The following is a 27,370-nucleotide window of genomic DNA, read 5'->3' on the forward strand; positions in this document are numbered from 1 at the left end:
GCACAGAGGAAGCATAACTGGTTGCTGACTTGTTCAGAAGCATATTTTTAGATAAAACAAAGTTAAAAAATAGACATGCAAAACATGACTCGGTGCTTTCGGACATTTTAAGATGTATATATACGTCAAACAAATTCAACAAAGCGGAAGGGATAAAATTAAACCGACTGCTACAGTCTAAGGAAATGTCGATTTTATAAGTAAAAATAACTAACATATTTGTTTTAAGAAATGAAAACTGGTGATTAGTCATTTATTTAAGGTGACAGTATGATTTTAGGTATTTTTTAGATAAAATATTTTCACCTTCTGGCTCAAGACGTCACATGCAGCAATGAATTGTAGGTTATACACTTCAGTGAAGCTGGCATCAATGGAGATTTCACCAAAGTATGGATCGAGGGTGCAAAGAGGGCGGGGCAAAATACCACTTTGGAGAATCGGGACACACTACGCACTCACACCTGCAGCGGGAACGCGCATTTGAGAGGCACAAAGGTGGAAATGCAAATATTCAGACAATGCCCATATCCTGCCATTCTCGTGCTGCCACTCATCCGGACTCCGGAGAAACAGGAGGACAAACACAGTGTCGAAACAGTTCATTTCGACATCCAGCCAAGATTTTCACATTTGATATCTATTATGTGCAGATATTCCCCACACAGTGGCGAAACAGTTCATAATTAACTCAAAACGGAGAAAACATCCAGCCAAGATTTTCACATTTGATATCTATTATGTACAGATATTCCCCACTAACATAGTAAATGCTTCATAGTGACTTTTCAGCCACAACGAACAGATCAAGTCTGTGTGAAATCACAGACAGTCTTGTGCTGCAGCAGTTGGGGTTAACACTGCAGCCTCCCCGGCGAGACCGACCTGTCAGCCGGTCTCTGCCGCTCACGACAAGTCCGAGCAGAATTAAAACTGGCCCATCATCATGATGAACCCACTGCACAGGAGAAGTTTGGGGATGTACTTTCTCGCCTAAAAAAAAACATCTTAAAACAACTTTTTGTAATAAGTTAAGGTTATAAAATCGATAGGTTTGTAAACTCCTCATGTCATTACTCCACCCTTGTGGCGGAAACTTTTTGTTGCTGCACGCAACCCTAGAGAAAGCAAAGCAAAGTGCGGGTTGGCATGAAGGACCAAAGCCCCAGGAAAGTAAAGCCCCAGGAAAGGGAAATTAGTTTGGTAAATGTGTATGAAACGCAACCAGGGATTTTAAAAGCCCCAGGCTTTTGAGTGGCAATGGAAAAGAAGCTAATGTTCTTAATTAACATATTAACATAAATAATAAACAGTCCAAAAGTACAGCAGAGAATTCAATGCAGTACATATATCTCTGATTTTAATTGTTAGTTTTACTGTCTGCATATACTGCTTAGAACTCCTTATGAAAGGAAGAAGCATGTTTCTTCCAGAGTATTTGTTTAAATGCATGAATTAATTATTATTATTTGCTTTCTTTTTGTTTTGTTGTCGTTAAACTCTTGTAAAAAAAAATCACCACAATGACTCATTACAAGAAAGTATAACGATTGAAGATGGAATGGATTAAAGTTTCGGCGCTCGGCGTTCATTTGGCTATGTCTGCTTTGTGACTGAAGAAGAGAAGGCAGCAGAGAGAGGAGGGAGGGAAGGAGGGGAGAGAGAAAAAGCAGCGGAGCAGCGCAAGCCACTAGACATGAAACCCAGATATAAGAGCGAAATTAGCGGGAATGATCGGGAAAACATAACTTCTTCACAACAGAGTTCTGTTTCAGACTGAAAACGACACAAGGAGCAGGCGACGAGACTTGGCCGCTCTCGGCTTTTATTTAAGAAGGCAAGCGAACTCGGAGCGAAAGAAAACAACAGTGAGGGGGGGGAGAGAGAAAAGAGAGACGAGGATTACACACAACAGTGACAATAAAACAACACTCCTGGTCTGCCTGGTGCTGAGGGTGAGCTCCGCATGATTAAAAAAAACCCAGGAGATACCGGGTAACAGGTATTTCTCTGCGCTCGTTGTGCGCGATTTATTCCCAAGCAGCGTTTCTGCGTGAACTTTAAACTCAGGAAACAATGAAGACCTAGTCAGCAAGAACTCATCAAGTGTCTCGACGCTGCTAGCCGTCCTGCTAGCGTTAGCCAGCGGAGGGGCTTGCAAAGCTAAAAGGGAGCTAAGTTAGCTGTTGGCTAGCGTTAGCTTGCTAGCGGAGCGTGCTTCTTTCCGAAACTTTTTTGTTTTGTGTTGTTTGCACGAAGCCCAAAACACTGACGCGTTACTCCGAGGACAGAGGGGAAGGGCAGGTTCCCTTCTGGACTTTCCTCCCCCCTCTGCACACTTTTCTAACATGATGGCTACAGAGGTCAGCGGCGAGGATACGGGTTCGGTCACGGCGGGGACAGGGGTGGCAGGCGGCGGCGGAGGAGGAGGAGGCCCGGAGACGGCCCCTTTCTCCTACTGTCCTAAGCCGAGCAGAGTGCAAGTCACCGAGCTGGGACAAGGGCCGACCCAAGCCCTGCGGCAGAACTCGAACACTTCCCCGGACTCGCTGCCCGACACGAGTGTCTACCCGGCTGCCGGCGGGGAGATAACGGGTCCGGTGCCCTCCGCGGCTGGGAGTGGCGGACAGGCAGTTTTCCAAGGAGCCAACTCAGGGACGGGGGGCGGCGGCGGCATGTGCAACTCTCCCACCTCGGAGAGTCCGACTAGCCGGAGCTCTCCCACATCCACAGGCCCGGACGGCTCGGCGGGCTTCCCACCTCTGCCGCCGGCGCCCCCCATGGATGAAGGCGAGCTGCCGGATTGGGGGGACGAGGAAGACCTGGTGTTTCCCCTCTCTGCGCCTCCCACGAACCAGTAAGTAAAGACACGCGTGGAGAACCACGCTCGGTTCTTTGAAACCAACAGTTTTTCATCCTTTTTTTTTTTTTTTTTTTTAAGCAACCGCTGACTTCCTTTTCTACTGCTTTGCATGCTTCTTCTCTATTAGGAACTGCCGCGTATTCGCAGCTATTTTAAAAGTGTTTTAAAAAGATTTCTTCTGCTAATGTGAGAGTTTGTATTCAGTAACTGCAAGTACCTGTGCAGCCTCTGATGCTGCTGGTGTGTCCTTCTGTGTGTTTGGCACCTTTTTTAAATCCCTTTAAATCAGAATCTGACTGATGGAAATACATTTAGATTGAGCTTTTTTTTTTTAATTATTATTCTTTATTTATTTATTTTTACTTTGTACTAGGGATGTTACGACAAAAATAATCCCAGCTTGGTACTTGTCACGGTTGTGGATGTTTCCTACACTATTGCATTAATAAAGTCAAACAGGCGTTTAACTTTACGCAACTTTTAAACAAAGTGTGAAACAAGAGAAACTCATAAAAAGTCTTTTTCTGAAAATATGCTGAGTTGTTATTGAGGCACTCTTTGAATGCTACAGGTGGCTGGGTTTGCACTTTCATTAGATAAAGTTGAGCGCAAAGAGAGCAAAACCTTAAAAGTACAAAATGAAGAGCGCCATGGACCGCATACCGTATCGCTCTGAGGATCATTTTGACACCGAGGTTTTGTCCAACCCACCGATTTCTTTACCGTAGAATCGTGATGTCTCTGAACGACAGACCTGAGTGTCTAACCCCTGCCTCGGCTTGCTGTGCACGCGTTTACTTTTTGTTTTCCTCTTTACGTATTCCCCCTTTTTAAAAGCCGTTTGTTTGAAACGTAGGGTTCCGCACACAAATGTTAAGCACAGTGCTGCGTCGTTTTCAAACCTCGGATTCGAATGGGGTTAACACCTAAACCTTATTATGTTACCTGTCAAAACAATCCCACGTGTGTTTTTAGAAACCCTAGTTATTGTCCTATTGCAAGACTCTGAAACTAGAGCATGGTTCAAACATTTGTTGGTAGAGTAATCAAAATAAAACGTAGCAATAAAAGTAGAGACGCGCCGATCCAGTCCGATACGACGCCTGGTCGTAGTATATCGGCCGATTCCGAGCTGATGCTACTGTGATGTATGAACCGTACACCTTGCCCTGTTTGTGGGGTTGAATTTACAAACTTTATCACCACCCCTCACGATTTTCGCGTTGCAGTCGGACCTGTTGGCGTATCCAGTTTGAGATGTTTCCAAATACTTGGCTCCATGTTGGTCTGTTTCTTCATCGCTAGCTGCTCTGCGTGACGACGTAACCACCAACGTAGCATTCAGGTGACTAGATCGCTGCAACTGCATTGCTGTGTGTGATATTAACAAAAAAAGAAAAGAAAAAAGAAACGACCGGATCCGGATTGGTGTCATTCACCCGATATCCGACCCAGCTTACTAGTCGACACCGGAGCCGATATCCGAAGCGGGTGTCGGGTCGCCGCATCTCCAATTGTAAGTAAAATCTGGGGGAAAAAGGGCCTGTGATAAACGTCAGTAAGTGACAAACGTCAGTAAGTGATCTGTAAACGACGTTTACACTGGCATTCAGAGCTGCTCATAGCCTCCGCTGTCTTCCTCAAGTTTTATTCCATTATTAAAATATATTCGTTAAAGAACAAAACTTACCGTGTGTACGTGTAACTACTGACCAAGAATCCATATTTATTGATCTAGAAATACTTTTTCTATTTCATATATGGATGCTGCTTTAGATGGCGATGCAGCATTTGCTCGTAAGGCGATCGTAGCTGATTTTATTTATTTATTTTTTTTTTAAAATACATTTTTTTTGTCCTGATTAGCGGTCAGCAGAGGACACGGTGGCTCTCGTCAGTCAATCCGCCGCGTCGAAGTAACATTTTAAAAGCGGCACAGCACATCTGTGGGAAAGCTTGGCGTTTGCATGATGTTTGACAGTGAAAACAGATACCAAAAAAACAAAACATCCGTGTCTCTGGTGGTACATCTAGTACTTTGTTACTGCTAAGTAATATACAGGCTACAGTTCTTCCTTCACTGCTGGATCTCTCTCTCTCTGTCTCTCTGTCCTTCTCTCGAACAATTGACCATTGAGTCCAGCTGCGTACATGGTGAGACCTATAAACTGTGAGCAGTGGGGGGTTTAAGTTACGATTAAACGGTTTAAAGCCTACGATTGTCAAGTTGTGATTGGCCTCACAGTCGGGCGGCGTTGTCGCGCTGCAACTTTACCTGCGAGCCACACCTTCACATCCTGAGCCTCTGCCTCCGTTCACTTTAAGCCAAGTGTTTTTGTTTAGGCCTGCAGCTATCCAATATTTTAGTAACTCTTGTGAATAAGCCATTCATTCATTGAGTAATTGGATTTCCATGTGCTGCAGTGGTGTTTTTTTTATTCTTCCAGGAAGCTCCCTACAACTAAAGCTGCTCCTCCCTTTTGTTCTGTCAGAACCACGTGGGCTTGTGAACACATGCGTCAGCGGACTACAAAGGGATCAATTGGATTGTTAAATATTCATTAGAAATCCCCTTTCAGAAGGTTTTATTTCTGTAATATCCAGTAGTTATTCAGCCGTTCACCTTGATCTTCCAAATTGTGGTCCAGGTTATTTGTCAGGGTGTTTTTTGTTTTGTTTCTTCTTCTTTTTTTTAGTGGCCGGTTAAAGGTATTTGTTGTTGAAACGCTGTGAAGTCTGCAGCAGGTGCGCGTAGCCGAGGAGGAGAAAACCTGAAATGCTGCATTTGGTTTGTCTTGGCACGACGGCGTCTCCTTTTTTTTATTTTTTTTTTAAGTGTCAGCATTGTTAAAAAGAGACAGCAATTTCCTCTCCCAGCCTGTTTCAAATCAGTGCATAAAGACACGGGCTAGAAGCCAGCAGACTCTGTTGTAGGCGTTGTTAACAGCATCAATGTGTTTGTTGTTGGCCTTTTGTTGTGGTGAGGTATATCAGTTAATAATGCTCACCATGTTCACCTTTCTTTTCTTTGACATAAACAATATTTGTCTTTTTGAAAACCGGCATTTGATCAGGTGGCTATTTTATTTCCTTTTTTTTCCCTCCTGTCATCAAAGGCGTCATAGAAAAGTGGGACGTCCCCAAGTAGTTCAGCATATCTACTTCAAAGTTTTATTAAGAAAGGCTTTAAGTTTGCTTGTTGTCCACCCGGTAAGGTGTTCACCAGTTATGATGAGTTAAAGTATAAAATGTGTCAAAGAACTTTTATTTATTTACATTTTTTTTTTTTTTTTTTGGATTGTCCAGTGTTCGGTCACTGCCCAGGAACATCACAGATACGTTTCTTCCTGTAGCCTCAGCTGCCTCCACAACAGGAGACAAACCCACACTTTGTTGGCCCCATAATTAGCAAGCAGGACGGAAATGCAAATAATTATTTGACAGTTTAATAGTTTGTCCCAAGGTATGGTTACAGTAACTGTAAGCGTACCTTATTTGTCAGTCCAGCCCTTAGATTCAGAGCCTGTGTTTATGTTTACCTACAGTAGTACTGGTCTATATATCTTGGGTTTTAGGCATTTAGAAAATACAGTGAGATGAATAACAATTTAAAAGTGGCGTCTGCGCTGAACAATCGCCCTCATTACACTCCAACCTTTTGATAAACCTCATAATGACTTGTAAATCTAAATATCTGTATTGTATCTGATAGTGGTTTCTAAGCAAAGAGTGTATTGATCGTCTTGTTAATAGAATTGATTTATTGTGATTCCTTTTCGGTTGGATTTCACTTGCAGGAAGCACTCTGCCCACCTCACCCAGAACACTTTATTTAGAGAAATTCAGAGATCGAGAGCGACGGTTCTGTAACACGGTGCCACCCTGGGGAGCGTGCAGAAGTCATCACTGCAAAGCTTTTATGATAGAGAGGCTTTTGATGGCCATTACTGATTTCCAGTTTCCGTCTAGGTAACGGGCTGTCGCTGTGGAATGCGCTGGCGGGCACCTTTTTCTTTTAAATGTATATTAAAAAATGGAATTAAATGAAAGTACATACTGTTGGGGGGGGGATGCATTTATAGATCGAAGAAAGAAGAATTCTTGATAATTAGGGGGGAAGTATTAATATCCTCAGTTATATCGCTAACAAGAATGCTGCATTTACCGTCCTGTCAATTGCAGTTCTTAAACGGAAAAGAGATCCTGACATTCAGAATCAACAAGTTTTGGTTGCTTAAAGGTGCATAGCCACGTTATTTGACTTTTTTTAAGTCAAGTAGCTCACTCTAATTGCGTACAAAGTTTTTATGAAAGAATATGACGTTCTGCTGGCATATTTGTTGTTATTTTGGTGTTTTTATGCTTTGTTTTTGGTCAATTTGTTAGTAAATAAAGCCTTTCGTGTTTATGAATTTTATGGAGGTATGTACTGCGCATGCGCGGCAGGGGATAAAACAAGGAAGCGGCTAACGGCTAATAGCACGTTGATGTGAAACAATGCAGAATGTTCCACGATCCACTGGGGCAAAAAACCCGCAAAAAAAATAGGATTCCAAGAGGGAAAGGACTGGAATGTCGCTGGGAATACAATATGACCGTTGGTGTTCACTGAAGCAGACGCTAAACCTGCTGATTGCTCAAATGTGACCGCAGAGTTGATGGATATGAGTAAATGTTCTGATATGAGGCTCTTAAAGTTGTTGTAGATCAGTGTATTTATTTAATAATGGTTGGTCTTTGTTCACGCCAAGCTGCCGCTTTACTGCAAGGCATTGCAGAGAGTCAGGCTCGGTCCGGCATTATTTAATACAGTTTTATTAATTAAGCAAACCGACATTGATAGTTCTGTGATACTGTCTCTAGATGGCGTCACGTCTGCTTAAATCTGCTAATCATGCCTGGTACCGGGGCTATTTCTATCCACACAGAGGACCATCAAAACACTATCAGGATGGAGGCTTGGAGTATATAACTTTATTTTATCATGCTCAAATGCTTTTTGGTCTTTTTATAAGCCTGTAATGTGGCTATGTACCTTTTTTAAAGTCAAAGTCAGCTAAGATGTTGGTTATTAGCTCTGTGCTAACTATCTGACATTTTGCTCTCTGTAGCAACCAATATATAAATGATTGGATCTTATCAATAAAACTATTGAAATAAAAAAAATAAAAAAACTGCTCTGGTAGATAACCCCAGCCAGATGCATCAGCTTGGACTATATGGGCCTGTTGGGGTATAAAGCTAAAATGAATAGAGGCAGCACCGGATCATCTTAGACTAAACTGTAAAATGTTTACATGTACACATGAAGGTTAGATTTTTTATTTATTTTTTTTTAAACAAACTGGTTTGTTGAATCAAAAAAGATTCATGCAAAAAAGACACTTCTAACTCTAAGATTTGTCTTAACAAAAAGTTAAAACTGGCTTCTCCATCCACATGGAGAATCTAATTGGGAAAATAGCTGGCTTAAGGCTTTACAGCTTTACATTAGAAATCTTTAGCATGTGTTATTATTATCATTATTATTTATTATTATTACTACTACTGTTTATTTTAGTACTGGTTGTGGTATGATCAGGTATTTATAGCATATTTAGCAGTGATCTAAGGAAAGGAGCAGATTCAGAAATGCCACGCAGATATTCTTTTGAATCTTGTCAGAGCATGCCACCTATTAAGGTAGCATCCTTATCTCTTCCTTGCCTTCAACACCCTGTTCTGTCATGCCTTCATCATGGCCTCTGTCTCAACTGAGGTATTTGGAAATGTTGTAAACCTGCATCTCCCAGCATTTGCAGAATGAACCCAGGCTACTCTCCCGTCTTTGTTTGTGATTTTGCTCAAGGCTCGAGTTTTTGTGTTTGACCAGCTTGTGGTTAGTTCTGTTCCCCAGTGAAACCGCGGTTAACACGGTGTATGTACTTTGTCACTGCAACAAGCATGACAAAGTACGTTTTAGCATGACAAAGTACGTTTTAAGCCCACAGCAAGCGGGCTTAAATCGGAGGCAACCGGACCTTTGCTCAGTTTTTCAGAATTGACAAAGACTCCTGGATTGGAGTCCTTTTCAGAAAAAAATGTCTGGTTGTGTCCGATTTAAGCATGTTTGCTATGTCCATGGCTCAGATAATTTAAATTTTGCACTGGCATATTATTTATCACGCCACATTTGCTGCATCAGTATCTTCTGACAGCATCACACTTGGGTTTATATGTTGTTGAAGCTTAAAATGAAGTCGCTAAGATTGTTGCAGATTTAGTTTCTTTGGATTTATAAGCAATTCCAATAAAGATCCCATAGTTTGAAGTTTGACTTCCTGCTTCCTTTAATATATACATATCTGTTTATGTCTCTGTTAATCTGTATTTACATTAGATTTTGAATTTTGTTTAAACATGAACACTTAATAGGTTCAGTTTTAAGAGCACAAAATCAAACAGTAACAATTTTATTTCATCAAAAGTGGCCAACATTTTATTTATCAATCTGGGAATGTTTTCAGAATGTAGAATAATATGTATATTTGCTTGATTTATATCCTGTTGAACATTGGCATCATGTTATTTTCATCAGTCATATAGAAATAAAGGTGAACGTGGAAGAAAAAGCAAAAATAATAACGGCAGCTCTGCATCTGTACCATAATGATGGCAGAGCTGTCCAGTTTAAGCACAAAAATATTGTTATTGCAATATCAGGGCGCACAATTTCATTCCCATGAACTGTTTGGAATACAGGATGTTTTGGTTGACATTAAAGCCACGCAGTATTTTGAATTGACGTTTGCCCACCGCTGGCACAGACAACGGAGTCCAGGACGCCAAAAGCTCGTTGGAGGTGGTAGATGACTAAAAGAGGAGTGAGGCGAATAGGGATTTATATCCTATAATATTTAACAATAATGTCTCCTTTGCATGATTTCCTTGTGTATCATGTAGCCTGAGATGATGATATGATTGAAGATTCAGCGTTCGATAATTGGCGACACAACGCCGCAAGTATTTATTTATTCATTCATTTTCAGAAGAATGCAGTGAATGTGGTGTTTAAATTCTGACAAATTGCTCGGCTAACGCTACTAGCATGAGAAACTTGGTTAGCTACCGACGGCAGTCTCAAGGAACACATTTCTCATTCATTCGCCCAGATCTGAGCAGCAGCAATCAAAAGATTTCTGTGCTACCTGGACTTGCATGGCTAAGGAAGCACAAGCTTTCACCGACTCTGACACAAGCCTCCCAGATATGGCCACGGTGACTTTAATTCACAGGTCTGCGCAGATCTGTGCTTTTATTTACCCAGGCTCCACTCAGTCGATGACCAGTGTGCAATCTGTGCCCAGCACAGTGTGCTCCCATCACCTTTAGGAACCCGCAGGCCTGTGCCGCAGATTAAACAAACAGCTCTCTGGGAAACGCAGTGGCCGATTTAGAGTTTCCACGAAGATTAGAGAAGGTTTTAAGCCTTGAGGGGGTTCCCTGATTAGAAGGTGGAAAGAGAAAGAAGGAAAAGAAAGTGGGATTTTAAAATCAGCGGCCGCGTTAATGAGTTTATCTGATTTACGAGTTGCATGAGGAATATTGCTGTAACCGTATTCATTTAATACCAACACAACCTTATTTCCCCGCGTGTGAGTGTGTGGGGTAGATGCAGTCTGAGAGGCCGGCACATTGATCATGTCACTATTCAGGTTATTCTCCTAAAGAGGGGGTCTCCTTCAGGAAAAGTGTATCAAAAGGAGGAACCTGTTTCAGTCACCACAAAAGGGCCTGTTTAAAATGACTTCAACACTTCCGGCTTGTCAGTCAAACAGACCTTTGCAAGCACCGTTAAGCTGTTTGTGCTTTAAAGAAGATGGACCCCACAATCCCCCAGCTTATACGGAAAGTATGGAAGTTCTTGGAGATAGTTCATCAGCCCTATTGGTGGAAAAACCACTTCCAAGACTTCCCAAGTGTAACATCTCTGCTAAATTCTGGTGCGGCTAAATATATGGCTTCCATGGGTTTCTGTTGTTAATCAACGCCCTGTCGTCATTTAATATTACCAACGCCTTTGTTCCTCCGTGCCCTGTTTTTAAAATGTAATGACATTAGCCGTGTTTCCATCCAATTCTCATGCTAATTTTAAGCAAACGTTTAAAATATCGCAAAAGAGGTGCGCATCAGACGTGTTTCCATCTACTGGTTAGTAGATGGAAACCCAGCGTAATGTCGTCTTTCGTTGGTTGTAATGAACAGGAAGTAGAGGTTGCTAACTAGCTCGCACCACAGATCAGCAAAGGAGCGGGGCTTTAATGATAGAGCTGATTTTTATTTTATTTTATCTTTTAGTATGGGACTAAGAAATGCTCGCATCTCTTCTTCGCGTACCTGTTGTTGCCTCCGGCTCTGTTTTCTAGCGTTACGGGAAGAAACAGAAACAGCTGATCAGTCATGGGAGGTAAACGTTCGTTCGCTTCGTCAGAACTGATTCGATTAATGCGTTTCCATCTCCTCTTTATTCCATTTACAGTTTTTTGAAAAAGTCAAGAACCACCTCCAGCAAGCGTAAAAACTTGTTGCCTTTTCCATCAACCAGTTCTAATACCATACTTTAAAATGCGCTTTGCAAAATATTGATAGAAACGCGACTAGTGTGGGTATATTGATTCAAAATTCCCTATAATTCTACATTACTATATCATTTATTTTGCATGACTGCCCTGTAACTCAGGTCCACATCTTCACGGGGCCGTTTGAGCCTATCCATTTGGTGTTTATAACAGCTGTTTATTCCTAAAAATAATTGTTGTTTGAGGGACCAGGTTCAACTAAAAAAAAAAAAAAAAAAATGCAGATTCTGCTTTTTAAGCTGTGTGCTTTTAGAAATGAAAATCTCAGGATGCGAAATGGTGAGATGGCGACAGTGAGGCTTATTATCTGTGATTTGTGTTACTTCAGGAAGGCTGACCAACAGCAGGAAAGCTAAGTTGTTGAGCTCATGTCCCTCCATGTCTGTCTTATTAGTTGGCCAGCACTGATTCATAGCACGGCCTGGGATGCATAGACGGCTCTGGCACTCTTCCTGCCCTCGTCTTCGCTCGCACGAAGCCAACATCTGTGGCAGCTGGTCAGGCGTCCTGTCCGTTCCACTGAATCCTGGTGATCATGCGTTTTTTTTTTTTTTAGAGCTCCTCGTCTTACCGCGGCTTCATCACAGAACCAGAGGGCAGCAGTAGGCCGTTGTTATCTCAATTTAAGGGTCGGGGAAAGTGTCACTTATTTGTGACACCTGAAAGCAAAGAAGTAGATGGTGCCATCACCAAAAGCAGCTTTGCTCCCCGGTCATCTCCAGCTTTGTCTTCCCTGTTGTGGAAACGTGAACGGACATCATAAACGGCAGAACACGGTCAGAGTTTAGAGGTTCTCAGGCCTAAACGGCGTTCGTTTATGAAGTGAACGCTTGGTCTAAGACTAAACGTGCTTTTGGCGTACACAAGGTGGACAAACCTGGGACCTTTTTGGACGCTAAGAAGCAGTCCAAGCTAGAACGGTAGTCCCTTCACACGCGTTGGCGTGTTTAAATCTTCACCTAAATGGGTGTTTTTTACATGTCTGTTAACATCTGCCACTCCCCGCGCTAGAGAAACCAATGAGGAGCCTGCTCAGGATGTGCGCTTTTATGAGAGAGAAAGGGGAGCGAGTCGGAGTAAAAGGAATCATTGCAGGATTAAGTGGAGCAGACGGCTACAGCACCAGAGTCCCTTTTGAACAAGCGTTTTAATGAGAATGGGACCGAGGCATATCGTTACTACACTAATTAATCAGATTAGTTGATGAAGTAAATACCTGTGAAATCCATTCTTTTTTTTTTCTTTCTCTCCGTGTAATTATTCTCCACGCATGTTGCTCATTGAACCTGGCATCAGGAGATGACTGTGACAGGGCTCACGCCGGGGGACGTCCCGATGCCTTTAATGGATTTAGAAATGTCTCCGCTCATCCTTCCACGTGGGAGCTTGCTCTTTTTACCAGGCCAGCAGCGGCATCGGTGGAGTGGATGCACCTTGTGAGAGTACGGGACACAGGAGGGCGATGCAGCAGAGGGTGAACTCGGCGTAAGTGAGGCTTCGGCTCACCCTGTGAACTTTCCTTCCAGTCCCAAAAATGCCATGTATGGTATTGGGCACGGCGGGGTGGTACGGACGCAGGTTTTTCTCAGGATGTTTCATGCTGGTCGTTGTAGTTGATGATAAAGTATTAAAAATTCAATGTAGTCTTTTGGTGCTAAATCGCTCGCAGCATGGCTTCAGAGCTTTACAAGCAAGTACGGCTCTAAAAATAAAACGCAATTATTAAAAAGGGTACTTCAATAATACGCATGCATTGCAGCTGTTCTATTACGCTCTACTCCATTATGTGGAATCATATTTTAAAAGGAAAAGGCATCTTTTTTTTATATTTCTTAGAGCCAATAATGGGGGAAAAGGGTTAAGACTGAAAAGGAACATTTCAGATCATGCTGTTTATTATTATTATTATTATTATTACATTTCAGACTATTTCATGGTACTCACTTATTTATCTTCCCTAATAATGCTCCCACTGATACTGTGATGATAAATTTGAGATTTATTTAATTCAGCACTACCAAATATATATCAACTGATTATTTAAAAGTCGTGCTGCTTTTTGGGTGCAATAAACTCAAAGTGGAACAGCATCAATGCTGTAGGCACGTTTTGTTTATTTCATCACAAAATGGATTGACAGTATCACATATTGTATTGTTTTCTGATAATAGCCGTGGAAACAACTGTTCTTTTAGTGTTTTTTAGGAATTAACATTTAGTTGCTTTAAGAACTGTTTAAAAACTAAATGGACTGGCTGCAATGCTCGATCAGAAGATGATTTTTTTCCCCCCTTCCTTGTTAACCCTCCTGTTATGTTGCGGGTCAAATTGACCCGTTTTAAAGTTTGAAGATCTAGGAAAAATAGTTAAAAGTATTTTTTTAGTATGAAACTTCTTCTGCTTGCCTTAAATAGTGTAATCAACATACAATATGAAAATGGTTCATCTCACATATTTGCAACCACCCCCTGCATGTTTATATCACATAGATACTGTTCGGGTCAATTTGACCCAGCAGTCAAACTGGAGGTAAAAGGATGTCAGAAATGTCACACTATTTCTTTCTTTGCAACTGTGAGACATGTTTCACCCCAATCTCACTCACACACACACACACACACACACACACACACACACACACACACACACACACACACACACACACACACACAGTGGATGAAAGACTGGTGGCATTCAGAGGTCGCTGCCCATTTAGGCAATACATGGCTTCCAAACCAGCTAAATATGGGATAAAAATCTGGGCAGCATGTGATGCAAACACCAGCTATGCATTGAACATGCAGGTTTACACTGGAAAGCTGGTTGGAGGAGCCCCAGAGAAGAATCAGGGCACAAGGGTCGTGCTCGACATGGCACAGGGTCTCAGGGGACAGAACATAACCTGTGACAATTTTTTCACAAACTACAACTTGGGTCAGGAGCTTCTAAAGCGAAAGCTCACAATGGTCGGAACTGTCCGAAAGAACAGGGCTGAACTCCCTGCTGAGCTGCTGGTAATCAAGGACAGGGCCCCTCAATTTTCCATGTTTGCCTTCACAGACACCACAGCCCTAGTGTCTTACTGCCCCAAAAAGGCAAAAAATGTTGTGCTCATGAGCACTCTGCACAAAAATGCTGAAATCAGCACAAGAGAGGACCAAAAACCAAGCATGATCCTTGATTACAATGCCACCAAAGGGGGGTAGACAACCTAGACAAAGTGACAAGGTCCTACAGCACCGAACGGATGACTGCGCACTGGCCATTGGTCATCTTTTATAACATGATCGATGTATCAGCCTATAATGCATTTATCATCTGGACGGAGATATTTCCTGACTGGAATGTGTCAAAGCTATACAAGAGGCGCATCTTTCTCGAGGAGCTGGGGAAGGCGCTTGTGACACCGCACATCCAACAGAGGCAGCACCTGCCAAGGACCCCAGCCGCTGCAGCCACGGTGAGGGAGATCCAGGAGAGGACTGCATCAAGTACACCAATGCGTGAGGTAAGTAAGTAAGTAAATGTGTGTGTGTGTGTGCATGTGTGTGTATAAATGTATGAGAGTGAGTTGTGTGTGTCTTGGGATCAGCAAAAAGACACCATAGTAAAGTAATCATGGTCCTCTTGTTTATAGGTTGCTGCTGAGGGGAAAAGAAAGAGGAGGAGGTGCCAGGTCTGCAGGCCATCTGACAATGTCAAGACAAGCATGACCTGCGCGAAATGTGCAAAATTCATTTGCACAAAGCGCAGTGTGATGACATGTCACTCCTGTGCTGTGTAGATGTACAGACAGACAGACATACACACACGCAAATACACCTTGTTCATATTGCAATTGCTTGTTTGTTGTATCGCGATTTTGTTCATTTCTGGTTCACAAACAGTGTATGTATGTAAAACAAAATTTAAATGTTAAGTTTCAATGTTGTGTAAAACTATTGTGTTTTATATGTTGGTCTTTCAAAAGTAATAAAGTAGTGAAACATTAAAAAAAGTTTGAACATGCAGGTTTTCTTTTTGAAAAACGAGTGAATTATCATAATTGAATCATTACCTGTTAGAGGTAAGGAACACCATTGCACTAAATATTGATAGAATAGTTAGTAATGGAGTTGGTAATGAAATATTAACAATGATTGTTAGGATTTTTTTGGTTTCAGACATCTTTTGGATAATTAAAGATGCACCGGGTCAAACTGACCCGGGAACAGCATTGCTGTTCCTAACAAATGAACATAACAGGAGGGTTAAAACAGCACCATGGTGAATTAAACTAGAAACGTTTAATGCTAAAAACGTTGTGCCAAATCACACCAGTGTTAATTTGTTATTGTAAACGTAAATAAATCTTATTTTACAATCATTGTTGCTCCACATGCTGAAGACTGACTCTCAGCCTAGCTGATTCGCATCAGATTTTTGATGGGAGATGAACAGAGTGATATCTCCAGACTAGTGAATTTGTGACGTGATCAACGGGTTTTGCCAGCCTCTCAGTCGATGCTGGTGCACAGAATTACAAGCTTTTAACTTTTATCAACTTCCTGTAGCAGAGCAGAGACAGCAGCAGCAATATTTAGCATAGTGTCCACCAAGCAGACTTTTAATTGTGATGACAGTGGACAATAGGAGCTTTTATTCATTTGTTGGTTTCACGCGCTGCTGATTACTCAGCCAATGGTTCAGAGCTACTTTATTGGACAGATGTTTTGATGCTTTATGTTCTTTTTGTGATGTTTTCCTGTTCGTTAAAGTATGTTCATTTTGAAAACGTATAACGTAAACATAGGCTTTCTTTTTACAGAACCTTGGAAGTCCTAAAAACAGCCAACCTGATGTTAAATTGCTGCTGATGTTCTTTTTTTCCACTCAATTGGCAGCTTGGATGGTTCCTTTTTTCTGCACTGCATGACTGACCACGGCTGACTGGTTATATCTTTACTATGAAAATAGCAAGTCAGAAATCTGTAATGCAAAGGTTGCATCTCGTGTTGTAAGTTCTCATGGACTTTGTGCAGTTCATCTTAAAGATGTGTTTTCTAGATAGTCAAATATCAAAGGAAGTTAAGGTAAATGTGTGGTTATTTGTTCTTGTCATACGTAAAAAAAAAAAAAAAAAATACTACGTGTAAAATATCAGCGATCGATGCAGTATGTATATGTCAGTATATACTTAATATTCAGTAAAGTTGTTTCATTTCTTTTATTGTGGGTTTTGTTCCGATAACGTCTGGCAGTATGTTTAAGATGTGGAGGATGATATGATAGTTTAATGAGTCATGCAGACGGACTGACACAGAGCGAGACGACGTCTACCTCACACAAGTCAGAGCGATCTTCGTCTGTCCCGTTGCTTTTATTTCCCCTGAAGGCTAGAATCCAACTCCAGATTCCTCTAGTCTGTGGTGACAACGCTGTATGCAAAGTGGAAATGCTCAAATAGCAAATTATATTTAAAACTTTAAACGACATGCTGGAAGTGTCTAAAATGAACCATGGATTAATTGTTGAGAAAATTAAATGTATGGCCCCTCCCCCACTAACTCCCAAAAAAACATTATAAATACGTACCATTTACTTTTATAGTGTGGCCCTTTCTCTTTGTAGCAGCTAATGGCATTATTAAAAAAACAAAATGTATGGCGGGCTGAACAGAGAAATGTGAATTAATTTGAAACTACACAGGGAAGGCAAGCGTCGACACGAGCAGAGCTTAAAAATGCATTCTCAAGTCTCACAATTGTTCAGTTATAGATGTTAACATTATGCTAAACTCTTTCAGTTCAGCCATGCTAGGCGGAGGCTGAACACCACCACTGAGGATAGAAGATAAGAATATAATACTGTATTTTTCAGACTATAAGTCATTCTTTGTTAAATAGTTTGGCCGACCCTGCAACTTATATTCGGGTGCGACTTGTATATCAAATTTAAATGATAATTTATCTTGATTAGCATGAACCAAGGAGCAAACATTACCATCTATAGCCACAAGAGGGCGCTCTAGGCTTGTGAAAACTATCCTGCTCCTGTACCACTTAAAATGAGATGACCAGGCGTCCCCGATTTCCGGGGACTGTCCCCGTTTTTTTGATGACCTTTCCCCGGCAAAAGCTGCCCCAGTAAATGTCCCTGATTCGGTGTATGATGATGAAGTGAAGCTAATAACAGCTAGAGCTAGCTTAAAGGTCTGTTGCCCAGGGGGGGGGCTACAACTTCGCTGATGCACAAGAGTGCACCGCCTCGGCATATTTTCCCAAAGCTGGCAAAAATATCTGCGCTTCTTAAACGCGACCAATTTGTGAGGATGGCTGCGCTAAAGGCTTGGAGCACGCAGCGTCTACTAGGTGTGCGGACGCTGGCGGAGTCTGTTCTGTTGGAGGAAAATATGGCGTGCATTACAGCAATAAATGCTTAAATGACCAAGTAGTTATCCCCAACAGAATTTGTGTCCTTTGCGTTCGGGAGCGCACATGAGATGCAACAGGATTAATGTGTCCTTTTCTGTTGTAGTGTGTTAGAACAGAAATAGACCCATTGATTGATTTCACGTGGTATGACACAAGATTATTTGAACATACTGAGAATGCTTGCCTAATAAAAATAAGAGGATGGCATGTGGATATGAGGATAGAGCTGTTTACTCAACTAGTAAACAGTTCTATGGTCATATCCAGATGTCCTACACAAATACCATTTGCTCTGATTGTTGCACTTTGCCGAAACAGAAATCCACCTTCCTGAGAATATCACTGAAAACAGATGGCTGCTTTGTTCTTGGAAAACCCATTTTTGTTGCTAGATAGACCACATGAATGGATCATACGAAACGGATCCCAAATGTAATAAGATAAACTGAATTATGCTAGCCTCAAAGTTATTCGAAACTCTGGCAGATCTAGATTTAAAGAGATTTTCATTCAGTCAAGAAGTAGGAAGGAGGAGATGTCTTTCAAAATATAACTTATATATGATGGAGAGAGAAACATAAAGAGAGAAACAAACATTGTGAATAAGACAAAGATGGAGAAAGACAGAGGCTGGCTGCTCATACAAAGCTGTATTCTGTGATATTAATGGAACGTTAAGTTAAATGAATATCTTTGCACTGTGATTATATTTATCATATGTATGCATCCATTTATCTAACCTTGCCTGCAAGCTGAATTTTCTCTGTATTTGTGCGTTCACAAACACACGAGAATCTAGCTGATCCCGCCCCAGCCTCAACAGTTTGAGACCGACCCAAAATTGGGTGGCCAATCACGTTGCAAACAAATGATGTTGTAGTATGGCCGCCATCCAGAAGAGGGCGATGCTGGTCATTCTAAAGCAGAGCCAGACCGCGGTAGTTGTAAGAGAAAAAACAATCATGAAGCGGCAACGTGAAGCGGTCCAAACAGAGTCCGGTGTGGGATTATTTTACCCTGATGACAGAAAAGCGGCGGGTATTACGCAAAAAAAATTGTGACATGATAGAATAAGACATGATGCTAAAACCATAGTTGATGGTGAGGGCTTTTGTGGGGATTATTAGTGTTTAATATATTTTATCCTATTCAACTTGTTTGTTTCTATTCAGTAACCTAATAGTAGGTTCCTGTTTTGTGCTTTGTGCCAAGTTTAATAATTTGTGACAAAACAACAATTTTCAGTATTTAAATTCAGTATTTAATATAGTGGGGCAAAAACGTAGTTAGTTAGCCGCTGATTGCGCAAGTTCTCCGATTTAGAAAGATGAGATGTAATTTACATTATAGGTACACTTCAACTGAGAGACAAAATGAGGGGCAAAAGGGAATCACATTGTGGGATTTTTAAAGAATTTATTATTATTATGTAAATTATGGTGGAAAGTAAGTATTTGGACATTAACCTTAAAAGGTCTTTTGAAAATCAACATTTAAGGAGTCTTAAATTCGTAGAATTGGCATGTTCATGTCTTAAATCTTTTTTTAAAAAGTCTTACATTTAAGCCTTTTTAACACTGCCTCAAATGCACAATAAAATGTCCCGGAACCCTGAATTGTGTTTTGTTAAATGTAGTTACAATTAAAAACACTTAGCTAGCCAATCAGCTTTTGTGTTACTGTTATGGTTAGTCCACATCACGCCACTTGATGGTCCAAGTGCAGAAACTGAAGTGCCGTAATTTTTGGACTATGAGTGGCACTTCATTAAATTTTCTCAACAATTGACGGTGCGCCTTATATATGATTACTGTTGTGCTTACTTACCGATTTCATGTGGTACAATGCGCTGTTAAAATGTTTAAGTACTACTTTGGTAAGCAGCGAAGCCACTCTGCTCAATGGATATTCGAAGCATTACGGTACACTGTGTCACTACCTGATCAGCCCTGTTGCAGGACCCCTGAGCAGTCTACAAGACTGCCTGACTGTAATGTCTGAACTAGAAACTATTATGTGATATAGAAGGATTTTGTTGCTTAACGCTTATCACAGGCATGTACCATTTTGATACTTGTACAGAAAGAAGCACTCGACTCACCTAGAAGCTACGAAATACGTGCAACTGTAAATATGTGCATGATGTATGTGTCAAGGTTTTTTTTTTTTTTTTAAACATTTACTGAAAAACCTCTATGAATGGTATGGGACGCGTGCGTGATAATAGTTGCCAAATCACCATAATTCAAAAAATTTATTTATTTTTTAAAATAAATCATCCTTCTCTTTGCAAACATTGTTACTTCATTAGAGATTTTATTGTTCATATTGTGACACATTTTTTTTACTTGCCTTCCTTGTGTGTTTGCCTAGTGACAGGAAACGATATCAAACACCCTCAGGTATACAGATAAAATATAAATAAAACAAAGAACCATGTTTATTTGATGGTATGGTGGTTTTAAATTGGAATTTCAGCCTTTAACATATTTTTGTACTAGCTGTTTAAACTGAAGTTCTTATACCATCTCTTGTTGACCATCGGGGAATTGCTTGCTGAGAGGCTGGCTTGGCTTCATTGAGCGGAGCCAAGATATTTGTGCTCTCCGTGCTACACGTGTGCTGACACGACGGCCCATTCCTGAAACGGATGATGGAATTATATAGTGTAGACTTCATGGCCGAGGTTTATAGTCTGTTTAGATTACGAATTAACTTTCGAGGTCATCAGCATCTGTGTGCTGGTTTGTGAAATGTATACCTGGATGTTTATTATAGCCCATCGTGACTGTGCTGTTTGATGTCTGAACATGTGTTCAGTGGGTTTCTCTTATTTCCAGCGTTGAGGATGAGACAGTGTGCCAATGACACAGCTGATCTACCGTAGTGTTTACTTTGAGTCAATGCTTGCGTGGCTTAGAGATTCATGTTTCTTTTGTTTCCCTGCATGTTTGCTTCTGCTCCCTCTTCGGCATTGTAAATAGCTGGAGATTTGGTCTGCCCAAACTGTATCCTTATTGGAATGTTGCATAAGCAATATCTATATTGTGAAAAACTGGATGAACTGCAATCCGTGTCGGCTAATTATTTAAGTACCGTGCATGAAGGCTCTTTATGCCTGGGATGGGATTCGTTTTATTTTTTTAAAGTGGCAAAAAATGTTTTTGAAGTTAAAGAAGTGGTAAAGTCATTAAGAAAAGTAAGTTGATTCAAGGCCAAAATATCAGATGTTGGCCAAAAGCAACTTTTATTGAAATATTTATTTCAATAAAATGTTTCCTTTTATTACCTTTTTTTTTTTCTTCCAGTAGCTGGGAAGGCTATTCATCGCATGGTGTTTATTAAACCCCAAGCAGATAAGTCAACATTTTTGGGGGGTGTTGAGGAGTAATGCCTGGTGAGGGGAAACCCTGGGCATTCAGTAGCAGCACTACTACAAGCCTGTGAAATGCATTATCAGTTGCATCTAGGCTCCTGAACAGAACAAGTTAAAAAATGATCGGCAGACACAGATCGGTCGAACAGTAGACACAATAATGACTTTTTTTTTTGCGTTTAGTGCTATATATATATATATATATATATATATATATATATATATATATATATATATATATATATATATATATATATATATATATATATATATATATATATATATATATATATATCAGTGTTTCCCGCAGGAATTTGATTAGGCGAGGCGGTAAGTTTGGGGGGGGGCGACGACACGCTTTCCGCGGACCGAGTCATGGGGGGGGGGGGGGGGGGGTTGGACGACAACTTTTACGCGGAGCAAGGGGGGGTGGACAACAAGTTTTACGCGGCCCGGAGCGGGGGGGGGTACGACACGTTTTCTTTCCGCGGACCGAGGGGTATCCATGTGTTTTTTCCCTGCCATCATTCACGCACGCGCGTGTTAACGTCACACTTTTTTTTTTTTTTTTTTTTTTTTTTTGGGAACGTTGGCGTATATATGTATATATATATATATATATATATATATATATATATATATATATATATATATATATATATATATATATATATATATATATATATATATACGCCAACGTTCCCAAAAAAAAAAAAAAAAAAAAATAATATATATATATATATATATATATATATATATATATAATATTATTTTTTTTTTTTTTTTTTTTTTTTTTTTTTTTTTAAAGGAGCTATAAGTAATACTGACACCTTGTGGCTCAAATCAGTACAACAGCTTGTCAATCATAGTCTAATATGCCGTGTGAAACCTTTCTTGATTTTTACTTGCATGGGACAGGTGTATGATGATGTATTTTCTTCCGTTTCTGGTCTGCTTCTCTTACTGGCTTCCATATTAGCAGGCTGCTGCTCTTTTGTCAAGATAAAATACCAAATGTTGTGCTCTGTTTTGTGAACCCTGGGAACTCTCATAAGATTGGCTGAGGAACCAGGAAGTAAAGACGGGCTACACTCTGAACCGAAGTAGTTCTGGACAGTACCTCTGGGTTTCAAAGGAGAAAAACGTGACTAAGAGATTGTTGATGGAGAGGACCGATTGTTTATAGGGAATGTTACGTCCATCCCAGGTGATAAATGAGAATGATTTAGGCTGACTTTACAGTAAATATCTTACTTACAGCTCCTTTTTAATAGAGCTTTATTTTTGTTGTGCATCACATAGTGTTTTGCATTTCAGTTGTGTTGCATTCCAAACCTTAAAATGCTTTTATTAAGGATTTTACTGTAACATTTATGCATGTTTAAACAAAACCTAATAAAAGTCGGTCGCTAAACAAATACATTTTCAGTTCTGATGTGTTAGGTTAACTTAGCCAGCCAGATTGATATTATGTTGCACTCTCTGTTCTGCACGTTTATCAGTCTGGAACTGCTCCTATGGAATCCGCTTGGGGAAAGGAGCACAGAACCCTCCAAGCTGATTGGGCGAAGCGACATCTGGTGCCCGCCTACCAAAGATTGGTTTTAGCCAGTCATGGTATCAAATTAAAACGTAAGCAGCAGCTGCTATGAGAAACCACAACAAGGTAAGCTAGTCAAGGCACTTCTTGCTGTTCTTCATTCAAAGAAGAACTTGTGGATTCTTAAAAAAAAAACAGCTGTGATAGCAGCAGCTACGCATGTGTTACCCTGTGCTGCCATTTTTATGTTGGTTCAGCTGTGGGCTCGGCAGCTATTGCTTTCGTCGCAACGGTATGTCCCGCCTTAAACCACAATATTACAACGTGATTGGCCCGAATGTTTTTGGTTTGGACACAAACGGTTGAAGCCGGAGCGATACAAGACGGATTCCCGTGTGTTTGTGAACGCACAAATATCGTCAGCATTAATCTTTCAGGCAAGGCTAGTATTAGGTGCAACAGTAGGCCAAAACATTTAATAAGCCAACAAAGTTGCTATCCAGTTTGGCACTTCTGGGCAGGCCTGTGTCAATGCTTTTAATGTTTTTGGTCACCCCTAACTAAGATAAAATAGGAAATGCTGTCGTCCCACAATGGGGAAATTCAGGCGTGACCATGGCAAAAGCACATAGTTACACACTGAATCAATAATGAAATAAAAAAAAAAAGTAATTTTAAAAGTTTATCAGAAAGGGTAATGATAAAAAAGTATTGCAGAATTATTAATAATATGGCATATTCAGATAATCTATTAAGATAAACAGGTCAAAGCTGGACAAAAGTATGATGCACATACACCGTTGAATATATTAATATTCTTTAAGACACAGTTTGTGATTTGTCAAACCTTTTATCCCTTTTTTAAAAGCATTAAGGTTGTCTCTACGGTGTATAAATACCCAGCACCTTTTGTAGCTTCAACTCACCTTTTCCAACACTGAAGCTGCAACATGAGCTGGGTATTTGTACACCGTAGAGACAACCTTAATGCTTTTAAAAAAGGGATAAAAGGTTTGACAAGCAGAAACTGAAATTGTCTTTTTCTCTGTTTGTTCACAAACAAAAAAATTCATCAAATCGCAATCAGCATTTTAAAGAATCTCTAATCGGTGAAAAATAATCCCGATAAAGTTTGTTCTTCAGTAAGAAGTTTTCAGAGTTAATTTAAATTTAAACAGCAAAAAAACAACAACACATTAGTAAGAAGTTTTCAGAGTTAATTTTAATTTAGTTAAACAGGAAATTCTAGTTGCAAGGCGACCGCGCTGATGGCTGCTTCATTGTGCAGTGCCTTCTGCTAAACGGTAACCAATAATAGAGTTTAATAAACATACGCAACATGTATTTAAGCTGTCATGGAACCAGGAGTGAATGAGTTGTTCAAATAGCAAAAGTAACAGAGTGGTACAGTTTTTCTTGATTTGCAAATTGCATCAGAGTTTAGCATTATTATGACGTTGATGGATTTGCATCCTTTTTATCAGCTCTACAATCATGCCCATCCCTGTCTAGATTTAGTGATCAGCTTTTCCTGCTTTGTTGTCATCAACCAACTTTTAATGCATTCTAAAGTTTTTATTTGCTGGAGAAGCCTTAAAAATTGTTTTCTCTCTCTCTCTCTCTCTCTCCTCTCGCGCTAGCGAGCGCGCGCGCGCGAGCGCGCGCGCGCGGCGCGCGCGCGCGCGCGCGCGCGCGCGCGCGCGCGCGCGCGCGCGCTGCGCGCGCGAGAGAGAGAGAGAGAGAGAGAGAGAGAGAGAGAGAGAGAGAGAGAGAGAGAGAGAGAGAGAGAGAGAGGAGAGAGAGAGAGCGCGAGAGAGAGAGGAGAGAGAGAGAAGAGAGAGAGAGGAGAGAGCGAGAGAGAGAGAGAGAGCAGAGAGCGCGAGCGAGAGAGCGAGAGCGAGAGAGCGAGAGCGAGATAGAGCGAGAGAGCGAGAGAGAGAGAGAGAGAGCGAGAGAGAGAGGAGAGAGCGAGAGAGCGAGAGCGAGAGAGCGAGAGCGAGAGAGCAGAGCGAGATGAGCGAGATAGCGAGAGCGAGAGCGAGAGCGAGAGAGCGAGAGCGATAGCGAGAAGCGATAGCGAGAGAGCGAGAGAGAGATATATAGATAGATAGATGATAGATAGATAGAGAGATAGAGAGAGAGAGAGAGTATATTAGATATAGATATATAGAGAGAGAAGCTATATAGATGATAGATCTATATCTATAGCTATATCGATTAGATTATCTATATCGATATCTAGATCTATATCTATATCTATATCTATATATATATATATATATATATATATATATATATATATATATATATATCAGTGTTTCCCGCAGGAATTTGCTTATGCGAGGCGGACCGACTCGCGGGGGGGGGTGGGGGGTGGGTGTGGGGGGTGAGGTGGACGACACGCTTTCCGAGGGCCGAGTCGTGGAGCGGGGGGGGTGGACGACACGTTTTCCGCGGACAGACTCGCGGAGCGGGGGTATCCATGTGTTTTTTCCATGCCATTCACGCACGCGCGAAAGCGCGTGTTAACGTCACTTTTTTTTTTTTGGAATGTTGGCGTGGCGGTAGCGTGACGGTAGCGTGGCGGTAGCGTGACTTTGGCGTGGCGGCCGCCACGCCAAGATAGCGCTGCGGGAAACCCTGTATATATATAGATATAGGTACCGTTGTCTTATTGAAACTTTTCGTATAGCAGAGAAAGCAAGCTGATGGAGAGCTTAGTTACGCATACCACAGCAGAGCTCGCAGCTGTGTTCGCACCAAGCTCCCTAATTATAAAACTGTGTTGCAAACCTGATGGAAAAGGGCACGAAGTGGACCCAGCATTATGTTGACTGTGATTATTAACATTTGTGTATGAGCTCGGCTATTACTGTAAAGGTTTCTCATTGGTTTCTTCACATCAGCGGCAGGGATTTGAACCTGTAAATAGGGCGGAAAACCGGGAAAAACTGAGCAGCTTCTTGTAGTTGAGCATCTTCCTGTCAAGTCTGATCAGTGCAGTGGTGTACCCTGCATGTCTCCCAAATACAAGCTCAAGATGGATTAGCTTAAAGCAGAACAAACCACAACTCAGCCTTTATCATCGTGTTGGATTTGATCATTTGGGTTGTTGCATCTGGAGGTCATTCGTTTCAGTCTTTCCTGGCCTAGTTCTAGGTAATGTGTGTGTGTGTGTGTGTGTGTGTGGTCTAGTTGTTCTTAAAATATAGCCTGCTTTTATTTTAGGTCTTTCTTGGTAACTTTAATATTATTGATCCTCTTTCTTTTTTTTTTTTGTCTCAGCAGGACTATTTAAAAAAACTGTGGTGGACTAAATTGATCAGTAATGAATTGTGTTTATTGGTCACTGTGCATTTACACAGTGGAGCTAAACTTTCTATGTGAAAATTGTGCAGCATAATCAATAACCAATAGGTGTACATTTTCATAATAAGTCCAAATATAAAGCTGAGCGACGTGGCTTGAAAATCAAATCTTTGATTTCACTTTACCAAATCCAATTAATCGATGATCAATGTTTTTCTTCTTTGAATTTGACAAAAAGAAATTAAAGAAATGATTTTAAAAACTTGCTTCTATGTCTAGCATTTTGTCTGGGGGTTGACCTTAATTTAAAGTGCAGCTAAATACAAGCTGTGAAACACACTTATAAAATAAGATGTCGGCCCTGCCATCTCAATGAAAATAAAACAAAATGTTTGTTGCTAGTGGTATTATTATACAATAGGCTAAGAATAGGCTTCCCTTCACTTGTGTAACTTCAATCTAACTTAGAGTAAATTAAAGTGCCTCGTCTTATGGTAAGTTCTGTCTTTATAATATTTTGGCAATATATTTTACTAAGCATGTATTCAGCATTGCATGCTTTTCTCTTCATTGAAGCCCAGTGAGTGCATTGGCAAATAAAATTCAGATTTTCCAAAAAATGTATCTTAGAAAATTGTGAATTTGAATTAATCGATAGGGCTGCAACTATTAGTTGACATTATCGACAATGTCAATAATGAAAAATTGTCGATGTAAAGATTCCTGTGTCGAGGCATCGTTTAAAAATGTATAACCATTGCTGCAGCGGTAGCGTAAATCACATGCAGTTCACTAAGGCTGCAGCAGAGGGCAGTAAAGCATCCGTTTCTTGGTGAGCAAAGAAATTTTTCAAAATTTGGCTTGTGAAACGCCCGTTACGTCGTTTGGTATAGCGGATGAACACGCTCCGCAGCCCCGGTGTAGGAGGCCTCCGGGGGGCTGACTGTTTTGAATCTACCGCAGCAAATCAATCAAATGATATCTAACAGTTATTATTGGGTTTATTTCAGTGTTCATATATCACTAAGATTAATGGTTGAGAATAAAGTGAAGCTACAAGACGGGATAGTTTTATTTAACTTTAACGTCTGTCTAGAGCGCTGGAGTTTATTTGGAAATTAATAATTAGCTTGTTTTTAAATATTCCATTGCTGCCCCTTAAATACTGTAAATTGCCTTATTAAAGACAACCAGCCTGACCGTAAACATGTTAATATGCTCCCCTTTTTTACGTATATTTCAAAATCTTTT

General features: G+C 40.8%; 1 protein-coding gene across 3 annotated transcripts in view; it reads left to right on the top strand.

The window, feature by feature from the left end:
• The first annotated feature begins 1,618 nt into the window (after positions 1-1,618).
• Positions 1,619-27,370, top strand: part of rasa1a (RAS p21 protein activator (GTPase activating protein) 1a) — a 45,314-nt gene continuing 19,562 nt past the window's right edge. For 2 of the 3 annotated variants that reach the window (XM_012861321.3, XM_036144400.1), the window contains exon 1: positions 1,619-2,857. In XM_012861321.3, the coding sequence (XP_012716775.3) occupies positions 2,349-2,857 (509 nt within the window). In that variant the 5' untranslated portion in view covers positions 1,619-2,348. Of the gene's footprint in view, positions 2,858-12,594; positions 12,967-27,370 lie in introns of those variants that run through there. The other variant, XM_036144401.1, reaches the window with a different exon arrangement.

This window comes from Fundulus heteroclitus, chromosome 12, assembly GCF_011125445.2.
Source record: "Fundulus heteroclitus isolate FHET01 chromosome 12, MU-UCD_Fhet_4.1, whole genome shotgun sequence".
Lineage (NCBI taxonomy): Eukaryota > Metazoa > Chordata > Actinopteri > Cyprinodontiformes > Fundulidae > Fundulus > Fundulus heteroclitus.